This window comes from Gymnodraco acuticeps, unplaced genomic scaffold (assembly GCF_902827175.1).
Source record: "Gymnodraco acuticeps unplaced genomic scaffold, fGymAcu1.1, whole genome shotgun sequence".
In the NCBI taxonomy this organism is placed as follows: domain Eukaryota; kingdom Metazoa; phylum Chordata; class Actinopteri; order Perciformes; family Bathydraconidae; genus Gymnodraco; species Gymnodraco acuticeps.
In genome coordinates, this window is record NW_022991091.1 from 818120 (window position 1) to 830680 (window position 12561).

Below are 12561 nucleotides of genomic sequence, written 5' to 3' on the forward strand. Positions count from 1 at the left end.
AAAAAAATACTGACTGGAAATATTTATTGGTAAATGGGATTTCACGTCACAGGAATATATGGTGTTACCCTCTTATTCCCAGAAATAGTCCTCCTTCTACCAAGTCCCTGCACTCGATTTTAGTGAATCAAATTACACTTTTGCTTTGACTCAGGCTGAAAGAAAATGCTGAATAACTGAATTTGTCAGGAAGACGCCCGTGGGTAGAGGATCTAAAGTGACCTGTGGTGAACTTGAGCGCTGTGTTTTTGCTGTCTGTCAGACTCTGTAGGACCCAGCGGAAAAGGAGGGAGCCGGAGCATGGGAGAGGGAGAAAGCTGCGTGGAGAGGAGACGCTCTCAGATCAGTCAGTGGCTTCATGGAGTTATGTACCTCTGATCCGCCGCCATGGATTGCAATCCGCGATCACTCCTTTTCATTTTACCTCTTTTATTGTCCTGCGTTATTACGTGTGCCGCCATCTACGCTCCTAATGAAGGTAAGTCAGCTCTCAGTCTGCGGTGTTTACGTGTGTCCAAATTGGTGCGCTATATACGGCACACATCGCGGCCAGACCGTGCGCTCAACGCGAACTTCAACTGTCCAAATTATACTGATAACAATAACAAGATGAGAGAAAGCGCATGGGGGTGACCGAGGTTTCACGGAGAGCCAGGTTGTAAACACTAGTAGACAATAATTAGATAATAAACATAAAAGTAGATATTAACAAGGCAGACGGTGAAGCCTGGATACGGATAATCACGCGCACGGGGGTTACTAGTTGTTTAAATGTGGATGAGTGAACTGAGCGATGGCGAGACAGCGAACATCGCAGAGTTATTATGAAGCGTAGACACCGAAAGAAACTCCGTTTCCGTTTGAGGTGCACGTTGGTCTGTTTTAGCCAATAATCCATTTGGGGTGGACGCCCCAGTTCCGCTATCAGTCTCGCCGATTTAAAGGCAATGCATAGAAGATGAGCTCAATCGCATTGTGCGTAAAAACGTGGATGTCTGTTTTTACGTATTTTACCTGAATACATCCAAGATAGTTGACTCGCGGGCTGCTATGTAAACCGTATGTCGTTAGAAGTGGTGTTATAACTGTGTTTGGAATTATATTTGAATCAGAGGTTACATAAACACGACTTAATTTATTCTATTCCCATTGCAAGTTTCGGTGATTCTAAGCATGTGGCAATATTTTTAAACCCACAACAAGACAGACCGCTTTAGTTTCAGCAGCCGCTTCTCCACACACGTGAAACTGCGGAGAAAACAAGCCAACCGGTCTCTTTCTTTATTTGCTCCACTTTCTTCTACTTTTTACTTCTTTACATTGCTACTTTCACGCCCTGCCCTGCATACTTGTCATGGTGTGTTTTGTACCCGGGTCAAAGTAAAAAGGAATGGCACACGGAGGTGTCCTGAGTCCTGTAAAGGTTAAAACTGCCCACAGGGAGGGAGGAACATAGTTTTGGGGAAGATGTGGGTCAAGCTGTCTAAAGGACTGCATTTAATTATTCCCTGTAAAGGATAATATAAAACGAATAAATACAATCCTCCCTGACATGAATGCATATCTCGTCCTTATTTGAAATCAGTTAATCAGTTTGGACGATACAAAGTGATTCAATCGTTGAGACCAACATAATTAAATGAATCTGAATGAACCTTATAGGCGTAATCTACGCTTCTCTAATTAAATGAAGGTACTGAACCATGTCCCTATAAGAATATGAGTAACTCTGGTGTCTGTAGCTACAATACGTTTGTAAAGTTTTAGACTGTAGGTCAGAAGAGCAATCTTTGTCTTATAGAAAGGGAAAGTTATCCAAAACATGCTCCTTAGCCAAATAAACCATCGACATTTGAGTTAGTTTATAATCAATTCGAAGTTTAAACGTAAACATAATTACGTCTTCTCAACGAAAATGTTTGTTGTATGTTAATCTGACGTAAGAAAAATGCCTTGCTTACACTTCTATCCTTGTTTGCCACGTTATAAAAAAGCATCTGCTCGCGTAAATGTGAATGGAAGATATCAGTAGGCTACATTTCATGTAAGATTCTATAGACTGAAGCATTGGAAATCTTGAAAAAAGTGTGTTCAATTCAGTTGAAGTGACCATGTCAAGGTCAGCTGGCCTACAGACAATCTGTTCTGTGAACTTGCTTTACCCCGAGATAGCTTTGGTTTCTTACAGTTAGTTAGGTGTAAGTATAGTTTAATGAGGTATAAAGCTGATGGATATAGTAGCAGCGACTCCAGCACTGAACAAAGAAACACAACCACATAAAATACACATCACCCCTGAGAAAATATACACTCTGCCGGTGTGTGTGTGTGTGTGTGTGTGTGTGTGTGTGTGTGTGTGTGTGTGTGTGTGTGTGTGTGTGTGTGTGTGTGTGTGTGTGTGTGTGAGTGTGTGTGTGTGTGTGTGTGTGTGTGTGCGTGTGTGTGAGAAAGAGAAAGAGAGAGAGAGGGAAAGAGAGAGTGGAGAAAACTTATTATACAGACCAAAACAAAAGAAAACTAACAGTTTGCAAGTTATTAAAACGTAAAATTGCTAGCTTTAAACTTAGAAAGTACCATATCAGGTAATTCAATGCACCTTCCTTACGACGTAAATCTGCCAGAGAGTGTCAGTATCGAGCCACTGCGCCTCCATATTGTAGCCTATAAATGAATACAGACTGCTACACCGCAAATATTGACCCTGTACAAAGATAAAGGCTGCTTATCATAGGGTTGAACTGTTTAACAGTGTTGTTGCAAATGGATCATCCCGCTCTATAAATCTGATTATGCTCCACTTTCCAGCCTCAATCACAGGTCAGATCTATCGCCGTTGTCTTCACTGAAGCAAGCAATCATAAAGAAGATCATAAAGTTATACACTTTCTGAGCTGGGCCACATTATCCTCATGGAACACAGTAACAAATAGAACTTTCACCACCACCGTATACCAGATTTTGGATTGATTCACTACTTTCTAAAATGCACTTTAAAGTCACTAAACGTGCCATGGAGTGTGCATATTCTTCTTTTTATAGTAGCCTAATAATTATTTTTTAAATATTCATATTTAGACGACTGGCTCGAAATCCTACGTCAGTGTTCACACGAGTGAAAATAAAAAGTATAATGGATTTCATTTAATCTTGCCTGTAACGCGCAGCGGATCAGGAGTTTTCAGAGTTACGAAGGAGGACTGTTTACAAACTTGAACATCGATAATCATAAAAAAAATCTTGTGTAAATGACATCTGTAGCCTTTATTTAATTTATATCACTAATTTAGAAAATCAATTAACGACCGTCATTTTTCAACTTGGACTCAATGAGACTTTTCAGAGACCTAACTTGGAATACTTTAATCATTTAACATAACAAGTAAAGAAAAATACATTAAATGGAAACAAACCTCATCTGTGAACGGGATGCTGGGGAATTCGTTTAATTATTTTATTATTTCCTTTCCAATTTATTAGCAACCTATAGAGGTCTAGTTATGTAGCCTATCTTGCAATATCGTGCTCGCTCTTGGCACCGTGCCTTCACCAACATTTTTTTAAAAAAATAATCTGTTTGCCTTTCATGAGGTCGTTAAGATCGTAAAACTTTGGGGGAGTGTTGAAGGAAATGCAGAGGAAATCCCTGAGAATATCATTTGTTGGCGCGGGTGCATTAGCTAGAACTTTGGGGCACATTTGACATATCAGATATTATCTGAAAAAATGTTCCCCGATATTTAATCGAAAAAATAAATAAATAACGTTGTGAACTTCCTTAGCTGTGGTGCAGCGAGTTCCCTTTGCGTGCCTTAGTGGTGTGATGTTGGCCCGCTGCGGGGCGTCGGGAGGCCTCGGGTATTTTTAGCCGGCTGTAGGGAGCCTTGGCCCGGAGAGCCCGGCGCTGCAGCTCCGCTGGGACGGATGGGCTATCGTGAGCGATGGCACCTTTCAGAGGTGCTGGAAATGTGCTTACACATGCCCCTCCTTTAAAAATAAACCATGTCTTCTACAGTATATCCCTGTATTTGTTTGCCAAACATTGAGCTGATGATGGAGAGTGTCATCTTCAGTTTAACAGCATCTATTTCAGGCTTCACGTTTAGACACAAAAGAAGGTTTGTGTTTCTGTTTTTTAAGCTTATTTGTAGAGATATTAGGTTATACAGAATGTGTGCAGAGGTTCTGTAGCCTATGCCCTTATTTGAGTCTTGAAGTCTATGTGTTTTAATGCATGTATGTGAGAAGGTATAGGTGTATAGAAGCAAGAAAGATAGATAAATAGAAAGAAGGAAAGACAGATACAAAGAAAGAACGAAAGAAAGAAAGGGGAATGGGGGCAGAGGGGTTGGGCGAGCAGCAGCAGCAGCTACATCAGACAGAGAGACTCTACCCTTGAATAATTCATAATGGGAGGTGAACACTTCACCCTTTAACACAGACACAAGTCGCCTTGCTTTCCCTGCACTGCGGCCTGCCAACCTGCACACAGCCAGGCTGCAGCCCTCAACACTTTGTTCACAGCTACAGGGGCGATATTACTCAAACATATGCATGCAAGTTTTTTAGCCCCCATCTATTCTGAGTGGAGTGACTTAGTCCATATGGAAGGCTCTCCGCTTTACTGATCAAGCCATGTGTTGATTCTAGCCCAGCGTCTCTGACTGACAGCTTCTTCTTCCGCTCATCCCACATTTTAATTGTGTCTGTGCTGTGGCTGAGGATTACATTTCCATCTGCTGTGAATTGTTTTTTCCCCTTTTTTTTCATATCATCATATTTTACTGGAGGTGAGGGTGTATTGAATTCAAGTATCTGCTACCCATTAATGGTTAACTTCGCTGTTAAATTATGAGAACATAGACATCAAAATAGGCACCCTGTAGATCTTTGCTCCAATGTTTCCTGTTAATATTTCAACATATGCTATGCCAAGCGATAGTAGGTCACTAGCAATTGGAAAAAATGGCATAGCTACGTGACGTGTCTCTTAATCTATTTGCAAGGTGCTCATTATATTTACTGGCTGGGTGATACAGTATACAGCATGCATTCCCATCAATTTATAAAACCTCTCAGGACATTTTAGCTGCCTGTGGCATGGAGTCTTCTCATACTTAAGGGTTTATCAGGGTCAGTTTTTGTGTGTGTGGGCGTCTTAATGTTATTGGCCTATGGGTATGAGTCTGTGTATTGATTCACCTGTTTCTACCTCTGTGATGTTGTGCTCCCTCCCAGACAGGCTGGCTCAGTTTGCTATTAATACTCCTAGTTCCCGTTCAGAAGCACTCCCTGATGGGGCAGGGGCTTGGCTGACGCTAGCTTGCTAACCGACTGTGTATGTGTGTATGTGTGTGTGTGTGTGTGTGTGTGTGTGTGTGTGTGTGTGTGTGTGTGTGTGTGTTTGTGTGTGTGTGTGTGTGTGTGTGTGTTGTGTGTGTGTGTGTGTGTGTGTGTGTGTGTGTGCGAGAGAGCGAAAGTGAGAAAGACTGTTTTTATGCTCTTATTTTGTGCCTTCTATATGTGAGCATGTGCGGGGAAATGTGTTTTGGTGAGCATCAGACGTAGTATATACTTACAGTCAATGTGTATTTGTGTGTTTTTATGTCATTTTTTTATTGTGAGTGGAAGCTGGTTCTTCTATTTGGTATCTTAGCACACATTAATGTGTTTTATTGTGTGTTAACTGCTCTAGTTTCCTGGATGGGGCGCATCCCTTGGTGTGTTTTTTGTGATTTTAGTGACTGTGTAGCAGTGTTTATGCATGCATTTATGAATGTGTATGAGTGTGGGTGTGGGTGCTGATTTCCCCAGCCAAGTGCAGCTGGAGGGGGCTTTTTTTCCTCCTGCGATATGAGAGCCGTCTAATTTTCTGCTCTCAAATTCCCCCGCTCGGCTCAATTTGAGTGGTAGGCTCGGCTCGTTGAGAAATGTAAATTGGAAGCAATGGCCCTGGATGCTGAGCTGCTATTATCTGACTTGAACAGATAGCTTCATTAGACTCTAATAGGAACGTGTCTACTGCCACTCAACTGGCTGAGTGGCTCAGCATGGATTCAGCTCAGGTGAGCTTCAATTCAGAAGGTTTCTCAGTCTGGAATTTGATAATAAGTCTCCCTGTGTGTGTGTGGTGTGTGTGTGTGTGTGTGTGTGTGTGTGTGTGTGTGTGTGTGTGTGTGTGAGTGTGTGTGTGTGTGTGGTGTGTGTGTGTGTGTGTGTGTGTGTGTGTGTGAGTGTGTGTGTGTGTGTGTGTGTGTGTGTGTGTGTGTGTGTGTGTGTGTGTGTGTGTGTGTGTGTGTGTGTGTGTGTGTGTGTGCGTGTGTGTGTGTGTGTGTGTGTGTCTTCCTTTCTCCGCTTTCCCTTTCTGGCTCTTTTATTGCCACACTGGCTGATAGTTATCAGACTTGCCTGAAGAAAATGTGGATTTCTATCTCACCCCTTGTTCTAGTGTGAAACAACAATTGCTTGGACTGGCAAATTCACTTTTCTCTGGAATTGTAGTTGTTGTTGCTGTGAGGGAGTTCATTTTGTTGGACTGAAATAGTTTTCCCAGTACAACAGGAATCCTTCATGACCCACAAACACTCTCTTTAGCTGTCTTTGGAGATATGTACGCTCCTGCATAGTGAAGCTTTGAATGGGAGAGTACAGGGAGATTGAATTCCTCATATTTTACAGCGAATAGAGTTACAGCTGCAGGGCCTGACTGCACTGCTGCTTCACTTTGTTGTGTGTGTATGCACTCGCTTGGGTAAGTGTGTGTAAGTGTATACTTGTTTGTGTGTGTTGAGCTGAGGACTGAGTTGCTCTCAGCAGGATGAGGAAGGGGCTGAGTCAGTTTCAGGCTCAAGCTTAAAGGAAGAGACCTTTGGAATGGTGGAACTATATTGTTTTACCATCTGTTTACTGTGGCGGGTTATTTATATTCTGCTTTTGCATGCAGGTCACTCGGTGTGCATGTTATTAATCCCACTGACATGGACATTTGTGTTTTTTATAGTGATTACAAAAAAAATATGGTATAGTAAATAAACATGAATCACTTTAGCATACCCTTTAACAATTTGCACCAGAAAACAGGCTTTTAGGAAAACATTAAAAAAATAAACAGAATATCTTTATGGTATACATTTTTTACAATTCCGCCTACTAGTTTATTTGTTGATGTCAAACTAAAGCAAGGCATCATATACATTTTGTCTGGCTTCTGTTTGGCAGAAATAATGACAAAAAATAACAATCAAAACTCAACATAGAATTGATTTATTATGAATATTTCCAAATTACTTCCACTAGTTTTTTGTAGCAGTATAAACAGTTTCTGTATTCTACATTTAGCTTCTGTTTTATGATGATCCCAAACAGTATCTGGGGATAATATGCAGTTTTTCTTCTAACTTGGGGAATCCATACAGCACAATGATGCATTTACATTCCGCTCTCCATATAACACTACTGACAGTTGTATACAATGACAATAATTCACACCACTGCCATGTGAACATACTAAAAATAGAAAATCTTGTTCCTCATTAATTCTATTCTTGAGGAAGACTATCTATGTTAGAGTTGTTTTAGCCATTGTATATAAAGGGTTGGTAAACATAATCTAAATTACCCCCAAACAATTCCTCACCCTAAATCATATCATGCTTTTACGTTGGCATATTCACCAAATGTTCACCACAAGAAACCCAAAGCCTTAACTTGCTTCATCACGCTTTAAAAGCTTCGGATTTGTCATGTTTCATCTCTTAGAAACATATTTCCTTCTTTCCATCTTGGTTTCGGTTTGATGTGAATGAATTATAGGTGGGACTCGTATTTCCTTTCATTATAAATTGAGTTATACTTTGTTTTCAGTATGACCAATCGCATTTCTGACCACCTTGGAAACTGGCGATTGCATCGGAAATTGATGAAGTTTTGCTTTACCTGGTAACAGTCCAATCACCATTGGGGTGCGTGTGTGTGTGTGTGTGTGTGTGTGTGTGTGTGTGTGTGTGTGTGTGTGTGTGTGTGTGTGTGTGTGTGTGGGTGTGTGTGTGTGTGTGTGTGTGGTGTGTGTGTGTGTGTGTGCTTAGAATAAACTGGTTTAAAACTGTAAGACAAATACAATAAAAATAATGGTTTTGTATTTTCAAAAATGTCTCTACTTCAGTTCAATGTTACTTCAGGATATCTGTGTTGTAGCCAGGAAACCTCCGCTTCGATTCTTCACAAGAAAGCCGCTACATTTTCTCTAGCATGTGATATGGGTGGCGCATGTGTGTGTGTGGCAGCTGCGTCAATAAAGTCATGATCAATGTTCGTTGGTGATCCCCCCTGTGGGAATAGAAGAAGACTAATTGGGGCTAACAAGGACTAGACATTCATGTTTTCTCTTCCTCTTCTTCTTCACAGTCAACCTGTTAGACTCTAAAGCAAGCCAAGGGGAGTTGGGATGGATTTCCTACCCACTGCATGGGGTGAGTATCCTCTGTCTCTACATCAACCCACATCATTTCTGAACATGCTTACATTTGGGGGGGGGGGGGGCAGATCCACCAACACGTACTGGATGTTGGATTCAACGTCACACCACATGAAATCCGGATTTTCAAACTCCTGTGGTTCTCATTATGTTATGTTGACCCAATGAGCTAAGTGCAGATTAACCCACTTTTCTTTAGACATTTTTCTGTCCATTCTCCGTCTCTTAGGTTAAAGGGTTAATCATTCGGGGCTCGCCATATGGTCAAGATGCTTAAGGGAAAATGTACTCTGTGTTGGTGTGCTTGAGTGTGCGTGTGTTTTAAATAAGATTAAGGCATTAACAGATTTGAGGTTGTAGACATCAAAGCATCCACACAAGAATGTAGATAAGTCCCTTTTAAGTGAATATAACATCAACAACTGATATCATTTGACTTGTGTTGCATGTACAAACAGTGGTGCCATTGTTGGGATTTCACTTGTTAATCCATTTGTTCTACACAACACGCACAGCCTCATTCTGTCCGTCACACATGCTGTAACACAGTTCATTTAAACACACATTTTACAAGTTTGTCAGTGTCATGCGTTGATACAATTATATTTTTGTATTCACTATAATGTATATATTTTGGTGTTGAAATACCGCAACAAACCAATACAATAACATGTGAGAATTGTACAGCTTTTTTTTTTTTTTTTAAACAGCTAGCAATGTTGCAGAAACAAAGTTCCAAACATTTGAAAAAAAATCTCTGCATTCTCATCTATCAGCCCCTCTTCTCTCTGCTACCCCCTCCAATGGGCTCTCCCTCAGTGTTTATTTGCCTAGCTAGTTAGACTACTGTGCCTTAGGGCTGACCCACTGACACACACACACACACACACACACACACACACACACACACACACACACACACACACACACACACACACACACACACACACACACACACACACACACACACACACACACACACACACACACACACACACACACACACACTTCCTAGTTTTTTTTCCTTTATTAAGTGTTAGAATTACTCCTTGGCAGTGGCTTAAGGTAATCCAGTCATTTGTTCCGTGGAGCTGCCAAAACCATGTTTCCCTCGGCCGTATACAGTGCTGGTACCGTTTCTGTTTGAACCACAGGAAAAAAAGGACCTTATAGAAGAACAAAAAAACAGCGTGCTCTTTAAAGTTATTTATTCAGAAAACAATTGCAGGCTACAAAACAATAGCGTGACTATTTGAAAGGAGAGTGATTGATGTTGTGCTGATAGAAGCTATTCACGGGTAGGAATATCCGTATACCAATATCGAGGACTTGATCCAGCACTGACGTAGGAATGTGTGGCGGAGGTTTTGCAGTGTTCACAGTGAGCTCTGCTTTATTTCAAGTGATTTGCTTTGAATGAGTTCAGATGCAAAGCGTGTGGTTATACAGTTCATGAAAATGCGGCAAGAATAGAAGCTAATGTCAGCCTTAAATGAGAATGACTCCAGAAAGAGAGGGGATAGGAGAGGATCAGAAAGAGGGAGAGAGAGAGAGGAAGAGAAGAGGTAAGGACAGCAAAGGATGAGCGAGAGATATTGCTGATGATCAAGTCCTCAAGGTGAATCATCTGTAATTACTCACGTCATCCACTGACTTGCACTCCGATAAGCAGCCTGCCCTGGGAGACTGCTGCTCACAAATGATTTCTCATAATGTGGCAGTGGCACTGAGCCCTCACACACACACCACACACACACACACACACACACACACATACACACACACACCACACACACACACACACACACCCAAAACACTCATTCACATTGATGGAGAGGCCGCAGCTATTGGCCTACCGAGACACACCGTGCTCCGGTCAGAACAAATTAAGAGCTTAGCTTCCCCAGGTTGTTCACTCCAGGGCCACAAGCAGACTGACAAGTTGTGTGTGTGTGTGTGCGTGTGTGTGTGTGTGTGTGTGTGTGTGTGTGTGTGTGTGTGTGTCTGTTTGTGTTTGTGTGTGTGTGTGTGTAAGTGTAAGTGTGTGTGTAAGTGTGTGTCTGTGTGTGGAGTGTGTGTGATCCACATACCGTTATCTGTCTGGGAGGCAGGCTGATTGCTGAGAAGTGTCCAGGGGGCTTAGTATTTCACAAGACTAAAGAGTGTTAGAGATTACATTCTTGTGTTCTTTGAGAGCATTCTTCAGCAACAAACCAACACCCCAGACACGGGCTGTGCATACCAAATATAATTATTGGGCCAAAACAAAGTCAAGTCAATTTTAATAGGAACCAATAGGAGGAATAGACTTCCAAAGCTCTGGTGGCTTAGTCATAATTCACAATGTGCAGTTTGGTTTGCTCACTGCCATCCTTGTAAGAAAACATTTTAATGTTGAATAAGACTATAAAATCTTCCATATAGGCTTCAGTTTGTCTGGATTTAACTATTTGATTGGCTCATTTTATTGAGTGATATGATTGCATTGGACTTTTTTGGATCGCCTGATTTGATAGGCCAGATGGATCAACAATTGTATTATTGAGTTGGATTTATCATTTGTATTAGCCATTTGTATTACATTATTTGATTGGCCCATTGGATCCAGTCATTTGGTTGGCCCATTGGAATGAGCAACTTGATTGGCCCATTGGATGGAGCCATTTGATTGTCCCTTTGGATTCAGCTAATTGATTGGCTTCATTTGATCAAGTCATTTGTTGTCCACTTGGAACAAGGCATTTGAATGTCCCATTGGATCAAGTCATTTGATTAGCCTCTTGGATTGTCAATTTACTTTATAAGTAAAGTAATAATGGCATCGACTGAGCTTTTGTGTCTTCATAAAATTGATTGACATCCATAGAAAAAAGCCAGCAGTCGCACTGTGTGAACTCTGTGTAATCTGTCAGCAATAATAAGACATATTTAACATAGACATTCACATCTACCATTCCAATTCTAAGGGCTGGAAGAGGAGAGTGGGGGGCCCATACACAATATAATAGCATGGCTTTTTATATTGTGGACTATGTCCACCACTTCAGTCAGGCAGCTTTCTGTGTTTAAGTGTGCTGTCAGAGTACAGATTTCTGTTTCAACTTCTTTAGTCACCCATGGGCTCTTAAAACCCCCCATACACCGCTGCTACCCCATCTTGGAAATCAGCCTGACCAGCATAAAACGCATCCCCTGCCCCCCAGACAGAGAGAGTACAGAGAAAAGCCCTTCCATAAACGAGGATTAGTAGGGAGGGCAAGGGACCATAGAGGAGGAAGACGAGGGTGAAGTTTAAAGTGTATTAGTAGTTACTTTTCTTCCTGGTAAGACCAGCTGATGCAAAAATGTTGATTGACGTAAAGTCTACAGCATGACAACACATTGGAATTGTATCAAATACACCTGTTGGTACCAGAAATGCGTTGATATTCCCCCTAACAAAAAAATATGAGACCTCAGCATAACTAAAAAGCACAAACAAACTACAAAAAGGCAAAGGTTCTTTGGAATGTGTTGTTTCCAGAATTATGTATTGTTGCTGATGTGTCCTTGAGCAAAGCATAGACAAGGATTAGTGATGCAAGCTTGACGCCTTTTTCAAAAACAATAATAAGAGGAATGACGTGTGCGTTCAGTGTTCCTTTTGTAAGGCCGGCTGATGAAATGTCCTCTGACAGATATGCCACAGTTGTCGTGCCAGTGACCCCACTGACCTTTAAGGAGCCCAAGAGCTGCACACTTGTTGGCCCCTACAGTTTTTTTGATGTACCCCTCTCCAGCTGTAGCTTTTTTAATGGACACTTGTAAATACACTTTATATGGAGACTGCTTCTGCCAATATTTTATTTTAAAGCCCCATATAGTATCTCAATGTCCAAAAGAAGGACAACAATCTCAACTATTTAATAATATTAAGTAGTGTAATATATTCTGAAAAACTCACATTCATTAAAATAAAACAATATAAACATATTTTCTATATTAATAAAACAAATTATTTTCCAACCCAGAGCTTACTTCTATACAAATTATTGTTTGAATATTTATTTGGCCCTCATTCCCATCCCAAACAACTTGCTAACAGATGACAA

General features: G+C 41.1%; 1 protein-coding gene across 12 annotated transcripts in view; it reads left to right on the top strand.

The window, feature by feature from the left end:
- Window positions 1–328: 328 nt before the first annotated feature.
- Window positions 329–12561, top strand: part of epha3 (eph receptor A3) — a 102692-nt gene continuing 90459 nt past the window's right edge. For all 12 annotated transcript variants that reach the window (XM_034236886.1, XM_034236889.1, XM_034236896.1 and 9 more), the window contains exons 1-2: window positions 329–478; window positions 8401–8465. In XM_034236886.1, the coding sequence (XP_034092777.1) occupies window positions 388–478; window positions 8401–8465 (156 nt within the window). In that variant the 5' untranslated portion in view covers window positions 329–387. The remainder of the gene's footprint in view (window positions 479–8400; window positions 8466–12561) is intronic.